General features: G+C 33.6%; 1 protein-coding gene across 1 annotated transcript; it reads left to right on the top strand.

Moving 5' to 3' along the window:
- Positions 1–808: 808 nt before the first annotated feature.
- Positions 809–6,058, top strand: LOC109801427 (potassium transporter 6). Its single transcript, XM_020362490.3, has 8 exons — positions 809–1,219; positions 1,308–1,800; positions 2,347–2,400; positions 3,443–3,703; positions 3,788–3,840; positions 4,136–4,259; positions 4,349–4,603; positions 4,891–6,058. The coding sequence occupies exons 1-8, from the start codon at positions 1,175–1,177 to the stop codon at positions 5,940–5,942; spliced, it is 2,337 nt and encodes a 778-aa protein (XP_020218079.1). The 5' UTR covers positions 809–1,174; the 3' UTR covers positions 5,943–6,058.
- Positions 6,059–16,906: the final 10,848 nt, after the last annotated feature.

Here is a 16,906-nt window from a genome sequence, read left to right as displayed (position 1 = left end):
TAATCATACATTCAAACCTATTATTAAATAAGTTTGAATGATTTTCTTTATAAATATTATAAAACATTACTTTCTTTTTTATAGTTTTTGCACAAGAAATAATAAATAAACATTTATTATTTCCACTCTTCTATTTCCGTAATTAACTATATACTATCTATATAAAAAATATTCCGAGGCAGTCAAAGTTATTAGCTTATTACTATCATAATCAAAAGCCATTCAATATCTTACACTAGTTGCAAGATTCTCCAAAACCAAAAACGAATCAAGCCAACCAAATTTGATTAAGAAAAAGGAAACAAAAGTTAAAAAGAAAAGATAGATACATTCCCAATTACAAAACCAAGCGTTAACAAATGGAAAATGTTGAGAATTGAAAATTCACATACATCCCATCTCAAAGTTTGATCTCTATATCTATCTCTATTTTCCCTTCAATTTTAGTAATTGAAGGTTTCCAAATTCTAATTGCTTAGTTAACCAACCTTCCCTCTTAAGTCTTAACCTCGAGTTCTCTTACCAAATTGCAAAAAATTAACATAACCGTGTCACTCTATTATTCCTCTAGCGTGTCACCATGTGGAAAAGATCACGCTCTTATCAAATAACCCCTAATTTTACCCAAAAAGCAAGGCTAAACCCTCACCAACCCCACCACTATCACTTCTAAATTTTATGCGCAAAATCTCTTTTTCTTCAACTGCTTTGGCCACCATAGATAGCTTCTCATATAAGAGAACCTTTTTTTTTTTTTTTTTTTTTTAAATAATTTTTATAACCAATTTTTTTTTCATTTTTAAATATTAAGATCACTAATGTTATATTTAAATAAAATAATGGAACCGATATTTCGTGTGCATCTTTCCTTCTTATTCTCCAAGTAAACCTAGTTGAAAGCTGGGGAAGTCGTTTTCTCATAGTTGAATCTTCTTATTTTACTGAGAAAAATGGATTCCTTGGATTTGTTTAATACCCCATCATGGATCTTGAAAGTTATTATTAAATCAACATATTAATTTTCCTCTTTTTATTTCCTAGTTAAATAAATTTCACACTCAAAATATATAAAGTAGCACACACGCATCTTAATTTCTTAATGTCTGGGTTCATTTGAAGCCTTGAATCTCTCTGGAAAATGGTTCACTGAGAGTTGGTTAGCAGTGTGCGCGCGATGGATCTAGAAGGTGGAACACGTGTTCGGCACCATGCTAGCAAGGTGAGAGCAGAAAGAAAGAATCGAAGAAAACGAGCAATGTTTGTGTTTGTTTCAATTGGAATTGCCTGAGAATGCGTTTGTTTTGCAGAGAGAGTCGTCGTGGAGAGCGGTGGCGACGCTGGCGTACCAGAGTCTGGGAGTGGTGTACGGCGATTTGAGCATTTCGCCGCTGTACGTGTTCAGAAGCACGTTTGCGGAGGACATTAAGCACTCGGAGAGCAACGAGGAGCTTTACGGCGTTTTGTCGCTGGTGTTCTGGACCATAACGCTGGTTCCGCTGGTGAAGTACGTGTTCGTGGTGCTCAAGGCTGACGACAACGGCGAGGGAGGCACGTTCGCCTTGTACTCGCTGCTGTGCCGCCACGCCAGGGTGAGTTCTCTCCCCAATTGCCAGGTGGCGGACGAGGACCTCTCCGAGTACAAGAAGGACTCTCGCGGCGTCGCTTCCGAGAGGAGCTTTGCTTCGAGGCTTAAAGCCACGTTTGAGAAGCGCAAGGTTCTGCAGAGGGTTTTGCTGGTGCTGGCTTTGATTGGGACTTGCATGGTCATTGGGGATGGCATCCTCACACCGGCTATTTCTGGTGAGATCATGGATTCGGTGGTCGTCATCGTCTTATGCTTGTGTCTGGATGTGCTTTTGGTGTTTTTCTCTGGTTAGAATTCAAGTTTCGCCTCGATAATCTGGATAATGCTAAGTGTTTACATTGAAGGTTATCGAGGTGAAACTCCAATTCGGACACTTTGATCGGGTAATAATTAATGAATGTTTACAATGAAGGTCAATAGATGTTTTCCAGGTGAAACTCCAATTCTGATAGTTACGATAGAAGAACACCATAAGCAATTAAGGAACTGCGTGTAAGTTTTGTCCTTTGACTTTGGAGAAAACTTGGATGCAGTTTTTTTTTTGTGCGCTTTTAGTTCTGGTTAGAATTGAAGTTTTGTCTCGATAATTGGTGTAATAAATGTTTAAATTAAAGGTAAGCATAGGTTTTTGAATTGAAACTCTGACTTTGATCGGAGAATATTATCAAAAGCACTTAAGGAATTGCATGTAAGTTTTGTTGTTTGACTTTTTGGGGGGTTTCATGAGGAACTGAGTTGAGTTGTTTGAATGTGTGCTGCAGTTTTCTCAGCTGTGTCTGGATTGGAGCTTTCAATGTCCAAGGAGAATCATGCATGTGAGTTCAGCTTTATTTTTTTGATAGTTTGTCTGAAAGTTGGATTACTGTCATAATTGGATACTTTATGCATAATTATCTTGGCTGTTGATCGGAAAAGAGATTCCTGTTAACCTGAACACGTTTTATTCCATGAAAAGAAGAAGCTCTTTTTTGTCCAATAATATCACATCTGTAGTAATTTATCTCCTTAGTTGTGCTACTTGTGTACGCTAGGCTTTTCTCAGCTCGGTGATGTTTCTTGATATTCTTCTTCTGAGAAACTGTGCATTAAGGACAAGTCATGATGTTGCATTTGTCTGAACTTTTAGGGTAAACTATTTTTGTATCCTTGTTGAAATCCTCGTGAGTCACATGTGTGAAGGCCTGCAATCACAGAGAGTGCTTTAGGCAATGTATTTAACAACAACCAGTATGATGAATTGGGTGGACTGTGAAATAATGTGGTGTATCTTCTAACTTTGGTAGTTTCCATATCGGTCTCACTCAATTCCAGTGTTAAACTGTCAATTGAAACTTGAGTCATGTGTTTACTCAAAAACTTTCATTTCAACAGATATTTTTAGGGATCCTAAGTAGAAAGTAATTCAATGATAGAACTCCTTTTGTATTTTTTTTTTCTTCAGAAGCTAGTATTTTTAGCTATTAAGAGATACACTAATTTTTTTATTAAATATTAAATAATTATATAAATTTAAATATATCTTTTAATTAAAAATGTTATAGAAAAAACATGAACAAAGTCGAGGGGAAATTGCTTCTAATATAGCTGTTATCAAATAACAGGATTTCTGTAAACTTGGATGTCCATTGCCAGATTTTATTTTTATTTTTTGACAAATTATAGTTTAGTTTTTGAATTAGAGAAAATAAGACAAAGAAATTAGTTGCAGCTCTAATATGCTTTAATTCTTTTTTGCCCATCATATATCTTTTTTGCTTCTATTTTCATTTAGAATCTTGATACCAGTCTTCTCTATTATCTGAGAAATGTGGAACATTCCTTATGCTGATATTACTTTTGAAACTTGATGCTTGGCAGATGTTGAAGTTCCAGCTGCATGCATCATATTGATAGCCTTGTTTGCCCTTCAACATTATGGCACACACAGAGTTGGCTTCTTGTTTGCTCCTGTAATTATCACATGGCTTTTCTGCATTAGTGCCATTGGGCTATATAATATATTTTACTGGAATCCTCTTGTATACAAAGCACTCTCCCCATATTATGCTTTCCAACTTATAAGGAAAACTCAGAAAGGAGGTTGGATGGCCCTTGGTGGAATTTTGCTGTGCATAACAGGTTGGTCTGTCTGCTTGATGATCAACTTAGATTTTGTGCCAATTTTATTCCAGTATTCACACCATTTTGATTGCACTTTTACAGGATCAGAAGCCATGTTTGCTGATCTTGGGCACTTTACACAATTATCAATCAAGGTATGCTATTTTAAATTTGGATTCATTTATATAGGATAAGTGGATCTACCTAATATTGCATTTACGTAGTATATACTGCAAACACAATACAGTAGTATTTTTTGGCAAATTCAAATTTTGGTCCTGTTGATTTTGTTATCAAGAATGGTTCACTCCAAAAGTTGTAATTTATGTTCCTTGATAAATGCTAACATCTCTTCTCAGTAAGATCAATGCACTAAAAAGTCTGAACTGATTTAGTTATATAGTTAATTAGCTTTTGGAAATGCTTATTTATTTAACATATTTTCTGCAGATTGCTTTTACTTCTGTGGTTTATCCGTCTTTAATTCTTGCATATATGGGGCAAGCTGCTTATCTATCTAAACATCATGAGATTGAGCAAGATTATCACTTTGGGTTTTACGTATCTGTACCAGGTAGGTGGTGTAACTCATTCATTTTGAGGGAGAAAGTAGATGATGGGAATTCTCAGCTAATTGACAGTTTTCATTCTTTTGCTTTCCAGACAAATTGAGATGGCCTGTTTTGATTATAGCCATACTTGCTGCAGTCGTGGGAAGTCAAGCCATCATCACTGGAACATTCTCAATTATCAAGCAATGCTCTGCATTAAGTTGTTTCCCTAGAGTCAAAGTGATTCACACATCATCAAAAATTCATGGGCAAATATATATCCCTGAGATCAATTGGCTATTAATGCTGTTATGTTTGGCAGTAACTATTTGTTTCAGAGACACAAAGCGCCTTGGTAATGCCTCAGGTATGACACTGATTGCAATTTTATGTATTAATTCTGTGGCAATATAATATGGAACAAAACGCATCAAGAGGATGCATTTTTTAAGAACATGCAATCATAATTTTTCTGGGGAAGAATGCAATTCAAAGTTAACTATGCTAAATTTCTGGGTAGCATGACTTTATATACTTGAGCTGACATTTGGTTCACTTTTGGAGTTAGGATCATAACTAGGAGGGGGAGTGTTAAAGTCATTAGTATCTGCTTCTTTCTGACAAGAATATGACATACTTTACTTTGCACAACAGGTTTGGCAGTTATCACTGTGATGCTGGTGACCACCTGTTTGATGTCACTGGTTATTGTACTATGCTGGCACCAAAATGTTCTCCTTGCACTTGGGTTTATTTTCATATTTGGCACCATTGAGGCTCTTTTCTTCTCTGCTTCTCTTATCAAGTTCCTGCAAGGAGCATGGGTGCCTATTGCATTGGCTCTTGTATTTCTGACTTTCATGTATGTTTGGCACTATGGCACACTGAAAAAGTATGAATATGATGTTCAAAACAAGGTTTCCATCAACTGGCTACTCGGCCTAGGTCCCAGCATAGGTATTGTACGAGTGCGCGGGGTTGGCCTTATACACACCGAGCTAGTGTCTGGAATTCCAGTAATCTTCTCCCACTTTGTAACCAACCTCCCAGCCTTTCATCAGGTCCTAGTTTTTCTCTGCATCAAGCACGTGCCAGTTCCGCATGTCAGACCCGAGGAACGGTTTCTAGTTGGTCGCATTGGTCCAAAAGAGTTCAGACTCTACCGATGCATAGTGCGATATGGATACCGCGATGTCCACAAAGATGATATAGATTTTGAGAATGATCTTTTATACAGCATAGCAGAGTTCATACGCACAGAAAGTACTGCATTGAGCTCTTCAAATGATGAGCCTGTAAAGGATGACAGAATGGCAGTTGTAGGGACATGTTCTACACATTCCATGTTGATGAGTGAGGATAATGTTGAGAATGTAGACATGCCAGGGACATCTGAACTAAAGGAGATAAAGTCACCCCAGGTGATCCAGCAGAAGAAAAGGGTAAGATTTTTGGTACCAGAGAGTCCAAAGATTGACACAAGTGCAATGGAAGAGTTGGAGGAGGTGATGGAAGCCAGGGAGGCTGGGGTAGCTTACATTATAGGACAGACACACATGAGAGCCAAACCAGGGTCTAGCATGCTGAAGAAAATAGCCATTAATATTGTGTATGAATTCCTAAGAAGAAATAGCAGGGCACCCTCTTTTGTCACTGGTGTGCCTCATGCATCATCTCTGGAAGTTGGGATGATGTACCAAGTTTAATTTTTGGTTTCACAAAGGATAGAGTTATCATGTACATATTGCATCTTATAGATAGTCCTTAGTCAAAAAACCACAACCCATCAGTTGAAAGAAAGATAGTATAGAAGTTTTGGTCATCTTTATGTTTTTCCCTTGTTTTGGTTAATAGTGAGGAAAATTAAATTCAGTAGCCAACCTCTCATCAAGATACAAAAAATGGAATATTGGAAAACGATAATAAAAGATGGAACTGAAGCTCTTTAATGCAAGCGAGATTTTAAAAATATAAATTGAAAATTATTCAAAAGGCTGATTTGATTGATAAATATTTAAATGTTGATTTGTAATTTTTAACTAGAAGAATTTTAAGGTTGATTAAAAATTAAGAAAAATGAAATATTCTTGAATAATTGAGGAAAAAAGGTATTGACTTAACAAGTAAATTAAAGTGTTATAAAATATATATATATATATATATATATATATATATATATATATGATTATAAAATACGAATAAATAGAAATGAATATAGTCAGGAATAAATGTTTGAATTAATGTAAATTAGGATACGATTTTATTATTTTGGTGAAAAAAAATGATTCTAAATACTATTGGGGTGCCCTAATGGTGCTGGCTATGTAAAATGGATTTCCTCGTCTTAATTTTGGGCTCCATAATATTTAGAAAAAGTGACTCAGCACAATACATATATATAATACTAAGTGTATGTTTGAATTTCATATCAAAATTATGTTTAAAATAAATACATATTTAATATAAAAATGTAAAAGTTAGTCAGTATATTTTTTTTTCGACCCCAATTGAATTCAGCTCAATTGATTTCCAAACACATCCTAAAACTAATTTCTTATATATATAAAAAAATTATATTATAGAAAATAGTTTTCACAATATAATTTTTTAATAAATTACAGAAACTAATTTCAATAATTTTCTAATAATTTTTAATTACAGAAACTACTTTTTGTAATATAATATTTTTTTATACATTATAGAAACTAATTTTCGTGAGGTCTGTAAAAAAATGAAAGATCAAAATGACTTTAATTTTAAAGACAAGAGGGAAGGGATGAAGGTGAGGGGAAAAAAAGTGCAAGAGGCATAAAGGTATTTTGAGTATATATATAATAATAATAATAAAAATTATAAAAAAAAAGTATTTAAAAAAAACTATCCGTGTAAAGAGCAAAAAAAATGACTGTAAATATATAGCAATTCCTTTTGTTTTTGATTATGATAAAACTCATTTATTCTGACTAGTCACTATAAAAATAATTCAAATTTTACTATAATAAAAAATCTAAAATATATAATTAATATTGATTACAAATAATTTTATACATTTTATTTATTTATTTGTATTTATTAGATAATTGTTCTCACTCCTTATTTTTCTTTGTTAATTAAATTAATTATAATACAAATAGATGGATCTTCCCAACATATTTGACCATTTTACTTCAGTTATATTTGTTGTATTCTCTGGAACGAATTGGAGCGTCTATACAATTAACAATTCGGTTACTTTTCACGACGTAGGATTATCGACTTTTAAATTTTTTCCAAACCAAGAAATTTCCACCGTCGTGGATGGCCCATAACAGTTACCTTTTATCTACTCCAACCAATTATGTCAACCCAATAATAAATTTATTTCAACCTAATATGCAATTATTATAATAGAAGTGTATAAATAAATAATTTGTAAATGAGTATGTTATTGTAAATATTTTATAATAGTATGTGATATACATAAATCAAACTATATGTACATTATTTCATGGAATTTTATTTTGTCTCTATTATAAATATTATTAATTTTATAGTTGCATCAATAAAACATAAGAAATATATTATTATTATTTTAGATTTATAAAAAAAAAAATGGACGATTACAAATATTGTTAATTTTATATTTGTCTTAATAATCTATAAGAAAGACATTGTTTAGTATTAAAATTTAGAACTATAAAAATAGACGCTACAGATGTCATTCAAATAATGCACAACGCCATTTAAATCATGTCCAACGTTATTTCAACTCGAGACAATTATCTCCCCTCATGTCCAACACAACCAATTTTGGACCCGACATGAGTAAAATAAATAACCTTTGATTGAAACTACGCCTAACGCCATGAAGGCATGTCCAACACAACAATGAGTCCTACACTTAATTGGACCACGAATTTTACTTAAGCCACCTAAAAACCAAAATATCTCAAACATACAAAGTACCAAACAATATATAGACACCAACAACAACTTACATTTAGCAAGAAACTCAACATGCAACCAAAGATCACCACAAATCATCAAATTCTTTTCTTTGAAAATGACCATACTGAATTCAACAACCCAACTTCAAAAATCATGCATTCTAGCAACATAATTGCACTCATTCAACAGTTAATTCATGCATAACAACTCAAAAATCATCAAAAGACTAGGTTCTACCTCCCCTTACCTTGGAATCAAAGTGAACCGAGGAAGAAGAAGAGCAAGCCTTGAGCAACTATAAGCTCCACACCTACATCACAATGACTGATTCCCAAGCTTCTCAAGCTCGAATCTATACTCAATTGCTCAACAACAATCCTCTACATGTTCAAAGAACCTAGAAAGAAAAGGGAAAATAATGGACATTCTAGAGCTTCTCTCTCTAAGATTTCTTAATTATGGAACTTATAAAGCTTAATTCTTAAAAGAAACTTTATATATTTTTCCCTTAAGATTAAATTGAGTTTTTATCCAAAGAAACTCTCTAAACATCTAAAGACTCTTCAAGAGTTTCTTAACTCCAGAGTCTTTCAACACCACACCTCAAAATGAATAGATTATTATTGTTAAAAGACAATATTAATGAAAACTTACAGTTTTACAATACATGTCACATTAAAAAAATACTAATATAGTTATATATCATCAATATTAAAGTTAAATAAAGTCCATCTTATTCATTCTTCTATATCCTTTCTTTGATACTTATTTTATATATACTAGCATAAAAAGTCACTTTATGTCCGTATGTTTTTGAAAAATTTTAAAAATAAAAATAAAAGTAAGAGCTTAATAATAAGTTTGTGTAGTTGTATGGATAATTTTCCAAAATTGTTAAAGAGAAAAAATAATAGTTTGAAAACTGATTATAGAAACAAAATTATAACAAAAAATGTGTATTAAATGAAATAATTTATTTTATTAATAGTATATAGTTTTAAACTGAGTTAGACAACAGTTATTGCATTAATATTTGAGGCTAGTTATTTTAAAATTGTGCAAAAAAATGTTTGAAATTTGAATTTTTGATTTTCTTAATTTGCTTTTATAAATTAAAACTGAAACTGTAATAAAGAGAAGTACTGTGTGTCTTTTTGTTAAAATTAAAATATAGTGCTACAAAGTGAACGGTCGAATCGAAGTTGAGAATAACTAAAATTAACAAGTAGATAAATTTAGACTATTTTGTTTTCCACATACATTTTATAAATCCAACTGTTAGATTGAAAGTTTTGTAGTCTTAGATCATATATACAAAATTTTATAGTAATCCAAGATGATTTGATACTTCATTCTTATAAAATAAAATTGATGTAATATATTTATTTCAAAATATATTAAAATATAAATACTTTGATTACCCTCAAGTTGTTGTTTAATTTTAATAAAATTTGACATACACATATAAATTGATATGAACTTTCAATCTAACTGTTGAATTTATAAAATTCACATTTAATATAAAGTTATTGAGTGGTGTAACACTTAGTCAAAGTTACACCGGTGTCATTTGAACTCTTTTCTCTCTCTTTCTCTCTCTCTCTCTATATATGTATAAATGTTATTTTTAAGTCTCTAAACAAGGTTTTTTTATTACTAATCTTAGTCCCTAAATTGTTACCACTTTTTAGTCTTTAAACCTTTTCACTAATTAACATTTTAGTCCCTAAAATATAGGGGTAGGCAAAAAAAAACTGAACTGAACTGAACTGGTGGGGAACTGAACTGTACTACAAAAAACTGAATTGTTTGTAAAAAAACTGAACTGAACTGTTTAAAAAAAAACTGAACTGAATTGAATTGTTGGAAAGTTAACTGTACTGAGCTATAAAACTAAACTGAATTATAAAAGTTGAACTATTTTTATAAAAGGATAAAAATTAAATGTGTCTAACATGTTATGTTTTAATGGAATAACTCGATAGTCTAAGAACGAAAACTTTAGAAAAAAAAGTGATAAAAATAAATTGTATCAATTTTATCGAACCTAACGGATCAATAGAGCTATGTTGGACTACTTATTTTTAGGCTTAAAATTCATTGAGTTTGTTTGACTTAATTTTATTTTTTTTTCTTTTAACAATTTAAATAAAATAGAAAATAAAGTAAAGTTGGCAAATGTGTCCTATTTTGATAGATCAATGAGTCAAAATTGTTCAATTCAAAATATCATAACAATTCAGTGCAATTTACATTGCAGTTCAGTTCAAGTTTTTATAGTATAGTTAAGTTCAGTTCAATGACACAAAAAAATAGTTCAGTTCAGTTCGTCTGAACTAATATTTAAGTTCAGTTCAGTTCATGAGAACTACTTTTAAGTTCAGTATAGTTTTTATAAGTTCAGTTCAGTTCATTTTTCCCACCCCTACTAAAATATAGTCAAGCCTTTAACAAATATGAATGTATGAGAAGAAACTTAGTTAAAAATGTTTGATATAAATATTGAATATTTTATTTACATGATTTAGTCACTAAAATATACACTTATGTATTTTTTTATATGTTAATATACTAATAATATTATGAGAATTAATTTATTAATTATATTTAATACTAATACTATATTATTTTTTATTTAGTAATATTAAATATGTGAACAATTTTTATTCTCATTAAAAGAATATATTATAATTTTTATTTATATAATAAAAAAAACTTGTTAACCTAATAATTAAAAATGATTGTTTAAAGTAAGAGTTGTGAATTATAATTTTATCTTTTAAAATTTAGCTTAAATATGTTTTTGTTCTTCAAGTATAGTAATTATGCGATTTTAGTCTCTCAAATTTTAATTAAGCGATTTTAGTCTTTAAAATATCATAATTGTGTGATTTTAGTCTCTTAAATGTCACAAGTGTACAATTTTTTTTACTTATTTAAGTTACATATATTAGTAACTTTAGTAATAATAATAATTATATATTATAACATCCTCAAATTTATAAACGTACATTATTTATTTATTATTTAATTTATTTTGTGATAAAATTTAGATATTAGATTTTAAAATTTTTAGAAACTAAATTACATTTTTGAAAAGGAATGTAACGAATAATTAGTTAGAGATAAAATTAAAAGTGGATAACTATTATTTTTACAATCTCTATGTAATTTGACATTCGTGTCTCTCTTTTTCTACTAATAATTATAAAGAAAGAAATTATTGACTTTCTTATGTGAATCTGTTAAAATGAACATTCCTATTTGAAATCAGGGTTAATTTTGATATTTTATGTGCTTTAAGTAAAATTATAAATATAAGGCTTTATATATTTATTGATAACTATAACGAGTTTCACTAATGACTAATATTTATTATAAAATCTGGTTAATTGCTTAATATTTTATTTAAAGAAATCGAGTTCAATATCATTTAAATTACGACTTGTTAATTTGAACTCTTATATATAAATATTTTAAAATATAAACTCTTTATAACATAAAAATAAATACTCGATTTAATTAAAAATGACATACTTTATTACATTAAATATATAATACAATGTTAATAAATATAAAAAAGAAACTACATATTTTTTATTTCAATTTATTTTTATATTGTCGTTTATTACCAAACATTATATAAATAACTTTGAGAAATAAAAGTGATTCATTTCATTAAAATAAGATAAAATTTTGAAGGAATAAAATTAGACTTAAAAAATTATTTAGAAATCAAAGATAAATTTTACTCTTTTAAGAATATAGTACTTAAAAAAGTAATAATAAAAATAACAAATTTAAAATCATATCATACATTTATATTTAGATATAAAAAATATACAAAATAATTTTATTTTTAAAAGTAATATATAAGATAATATTTGTTTTTACCGGAAATCTGCTGTAGAGCTGATCCGCCGGGTAAGATCGGTGAGCCTCCTTTGCTGGGTGTGTTGGTGCTCCGAGATGGGGGAGGTACCTGCAAAAAAGATTCCGATGCTAAAGTTAGGGTTTGCATGAGTAATAGTCTCATATATATAATGCACGTACCTTGAGGTGATCTAGGTTTGCCTTGGACTTTTGGGCTTGATATAAGATATATCATGATATGATATGATATAGTTGAAGGGCGGATCTGGTCTGGGACGAGATCCTCGGAAATCAGGTATGATTCGCTCAAATGTCGGGCTGACGTCATGCACCGCGTGCCCGGGGCTACTTACTTGCAACACTAATCCGGGATAGGAGCCCGGGTGCAAAGTACGGTTAGTACACTAGCCCCCTGTAGACCCCTAAAATTGTCCGGGTCGGAAATAAAACTCGAAGACCCTCAAAGATCGAAGGAAAGTCAGCCAGAAGGACTCCTAGAAGACCATAGGATGGCTATCTGTAGATTTAGAGGTCTTAGAGTAGCTTAAAATAAGGAAGTGGAGGGAATGAAGCCCAATACGGCCGTACTAAACTTAATACGGCCGTATTGAAGCTTCAATATGGCCGCAGTGAACTCAATACGGCGTATTGAAGTTTCTGAAACTTCAATACGGCCGTACTGAAATTAATACGGCCGTATTGAAGCTTCAATACAGCCGCAGTGAACTCAATACGGCCATATTGAAATTTCTGAGCTTCAATACGGCCGTATTGAACTCAATACGGCCGTATTGAAGTTCAAAAATTTCAATACGGCCGTATTGATTCTGTAGCCCGTATTGGGCCTGTTCCCTATAAATATGACGTCAATTGGACGTCATTCCACACTTTCACACTCAGTTTTGACTCCCTCCTTGAGTATTCTGGGGTTTTTGAGCAGTGTTCTGCCCTAGAAATCTCTCTGGGAGTCGATCCGACGAAGTTCTGGAATTCCGAGCACTTAGCTTGGAGATTCGAACCTAGTCGAAGGGAAATCCTCCGGATTTCCATAGTCAAAATTTTATAGGAGGGAGCGAGCGGGCTTGTAGAGCGAGGGAACGCCAAAAAGCTTCCCAGTTTTACGAAATATATAAAAGCACGCTTCAAAGGTTTCTTCTTAAAGTCCTTCCTTTTACTGCTTTCTGTGTGCATATTTAAACTGTCATCATGTAGATAGTTAATTTATAATTGCTTAGAATAAATAGGGGTAATTTAGTAATTTTGCACTATTATTTTAGAAATAATCTGTCATAGGGAACCCGAAAGGGGCGCTGTGGGGTGCTAACACCTTCCCCACGCGTAACCGACTCCCTTACCCAACTCTGGTTGTAATGGCCGAAGTTGATTTATAAAATCAATTGCCTTATCCCTTTTTCCAATGTTTTGAGTAAAACATTGGTGGCGACTCCACGAACCCTTCATTTTTATGAAAACCGCTAATCCATGGAGGGTCCCGCTTGGGATTAACATGGATTGGTGAGACATTTAATAAATAAATTGGATAAGATCGACAAGGTCTCAGTTTGAGAACAAGTCGTTCTAATAATCCAATACATTTTCAAAACTAAAATAAAAGCGAGTCCAACCATCCTTCGCGAATGCCGAAAGCCCGTTTCGGGCCGGTGGCGACAGATGGCGACTCCACTGGGGAAGCTTCGAGAGTCAGTCCCATTTAGTGACAGATTGTTTTTAACAAATAATAGTTAAAAATTACTTCGTTACCCCTTGCTTGTATGATAACATAATTTATTATATGGCTTTAAATAACTGTTGTATGTTTAAATTCCGTAATTGTTTGAAATACAAACTGTACACAAACCTTTGCACACAACAGTTCCCTCTATACCCGGGGGCATGAGTGATTAACCATAGGGAGTGGATGTTAGTACGGCCGGTTGTCGAATGGGTCTATAGGTGCCCGTAGACCGTTGTCGGAAAACATCACTCAAGGTGATAACCATGAACTTGAGTCCGACGGTGCGTTGGAGCTTTCCATCGACCTACGATGAGAGGAATTGGGTCCCTATAATGGGGGCACCTTGGGGGCCTCAGACCGGTGAGAACAGTTAGATCCACCTTGAATATGCACTTTTCTGCAGGATACCCCTACCTCGTGATTCGCTCGTGACTGTTCGTGGATGAGTGAATTGTTTGTGCATTTTATGTGACATTGTATGAGCATACATTGCACCTTTTAAACATACAACATTCCCTTTTTTTAAAATAAGAATAAATGGGAATAAGAATCTTCCATTATACGGTGTTAACATCTACCTTCATCACATTCATATAGGTAGTTTCCCTTTTCACCCAAAAAATACAAAAAATATATAAAATAAAAAATACCCAAAAAAAGAAAAAAGGGTTATTTATCCAAACCAAGCAATATCATGCATCATCTTAGGAACATCCTAAAAACATGATAATGCTTAGTTGAATAAACACTATGCATGCGTATTCAACCTCATCATCTCATATCATGCATATAGATCATGGAGAGATCTAGGAGTCATTCATACATCTCTCCTAGTAATTCATTAATAAACATTAATAAAAAGAAAGAAATAATCGATGCGTATGTTCAAAGAATGGATCGCACGCCATTTGTTATTAAGTGTAAGCCAACAACCGCGCCAAGCGAGCACACGTCAACTCCGTTGTTGGTAATCAAGACGAACAAAGGGGAAGGTCCAACACCATTAAGGATCACTGCTCCAAAACCTTTCCCCTACGAGTCAAATAAGGCTGTGCCGTGGATATACGACATCCACTCTTCTGCCGACAGCGATATCTCTAACATCGCTGGACTTGGGGGCATGATTAGGAGTGGCAGGATCTACACTCCCAAAGAAATTCATGATAAAGTTCCCAAGAATAAAGGGAAAGAAAAAGAAGAGAAAACCGAGGAAAAAGAATCTGAGGAGGAGACTGACAAGCTGTTAAAATTTATCCGACAGAGCGAGTACTCCATCGTGGATCAACTTCATAGGACGCCAGCAAAGATTACGCTGTTGTCGTTGATCCTATGCTCCGAACCGCATCGGCAAGCTCTGTTGAAAGTCTTGAACGAGGCATACGTGTCGCACACTATCTCCCAAGACGAGTTTGAGGGGATTGTTAGTCACATCAAGGCTAATGATCACCTCACCTTCATCGATGAAGAAATCCCCGCCGAGGGATCAAACCACAACAAGCCCTTGCACATCTCTATAAAGTGCAAGGAGTATCACATCGCTAAAGTCTTGGTAGATAATGGATCTTCCTTGAACGTAATGCCAAAAAGAGCGCTCGAGCAAGTGGCAATCAAGGGAATCCAAATGCGCCCGAGCAACATGATCGTTCGAGCCTTCGATGGATCTAAAAGAGAAGTGGTGGGAGAGATCAATCTTCCAATCCAAATTGGACCCACTATCTTCAACGTCGAATTTCAAGTGATGGACATCACTCCCGCATACAGCTGTCTCCTTGGCCGACCTTGGATTCATGATGCGAAAGCTGTTCCTTCTACGCTCCACCAGAAAGTCAAGATCATAATGGGTGACAAGCTGGTGACCGTGCAAGCTGAAGATGACATACTCATCAGCAAGCCATCCACCATACCTTATGTGGATGCAGCAGAGGAAGCTTTGGAAACCGCCTTCCAAGCATTGGAAATCGCCAATGTCGAAACGTTTCCCCGAGAAATGAAGAAGGTAGCCTCCATGCTCACCAAGAACGGATACTTGCCAGGACAAGGATTAGGCAAGGACTCCCAAGGAATCCCGGAGCTACCCATTATCAAGGATAATCCGGGGAAACAAGGGTACAACCCTAACAAAGATCAAAGAACGAAGAGGAATCAAGATCCTTCTCGACGCCAGATCTTTAGGAAGGCCGGTTCACAAGCGTCAAGGCCGGTCGTCGTCATCAAGTGTTCTCCTCCTTCCGATAGGGATGTGTAAATTCAGTGACTATTAGAGATCACTCCTCGGGGACAGCCCGACCCCCGAGCCTCGATAGGGCACATGTTTCCACTATGATTATAATAAAATCATTCATTATTATTTCTTATTGCTTCTTTTCTTGCTCGCAATAAAAATCTAAACCACGTTATTTAACCCTGTTTGAATAAACATGAATGAGGTTAAAATCATCTTGATAATAATAAACCCGCATCATTTTTATGTGGAAATGTGCATAACGACTTGGAGCACCTTTTCTTGGCCTCAATAAGTGCCGTCATGGATAAAAGAAATCCATTCAGGACAAAAATCCTAAAAAACAAAAAGCTCGGCAGGAAACCCAAAAAGGGGGCTGCACAAAAATAAGAGCAAAAGACCCGCTAGGAATCCCACAAAAGGGTGACCTAGGCAAAAATTAGGGTTACAAAATAATGAACAAAAACAAAAGCCCGCTAAGACATCACAAATGGGTGTTTTAGGCAAAAGTTAGGGCCGTCAAAAAAAGAAAAACAAAATAAATCCATGATGGTACCATCAATTGAATTCAACAAGGGGCTCAAGAAAAGCTATCCAAGTTGTCAAAACACAATCATTAATAACAAAGATGTGCTTAACCTCATAAGTGTTTAATCGAACAAGCCTAAACACATAAGCCTACCATGGCCAGCCATTCTTACAGAAACCATTTTTCAAAAATAAAATAATCCCCTCTAAAACACAAACCTTTGAAAATATATCCTTTCCTTCTTTTCTCTCTTGTCCCAAACGATTGTTGAATAATCTTGTGGAAACATGGAGATATAGTGGTCAATAGGAGGGTTGACACATCTTCTAAAGAAAGGGAAGGATCATTTGGTTGATGACACCAAATCTCAAATATAATATGCATC

This window comes from Cajanus cajan, chromosome 11 (genome assembly GCF_000230855.2).
Source record: "Cajanus cajan strain Asha chromosome 11, NIPB_CcT2T_4, whole genome shotgun sequence".
In the NCBI taxonomy this organism is placed as follows: Eukaryota; Viridiplantae; Streptophyta; class Magnoliopsida; order Fabales; family Fabaceae; genus Cajanus; species Cajanus cajan.
Note: the sequence above shows the minus strand (reverse complement) of the source record. Positions and strands in the feature narration are given on the sequence as shown.

What these genes read in the sequence shown, in the direction of transcription:
- LOC109801427 (XM_020362490.3), top strand. Translation starts at nt 1,175, where the DNA reads ATGGATCTAGAAGGTGGAACACGTGTTCGGCACCATGCTAGCAAG. An exon ending in TTCGGCACCATGCTAGCAAG is followed by an intron (nt 1,220 to 1,307) that starts GTGAGAGCAGAA and finishes TTTGTTTTGCAG; the next exon opens with AGAGAGTCGTCGTGGAGAGC. An exon ending in AATTTTGCTGTGCATAACAG is followed by an intron (nt 3,704 to 3,787) that starts GTTGGTCTGTCT and finishes GCACTTTTACAG; the next exon opens with GATCAGAAGCCATGTTTGCT.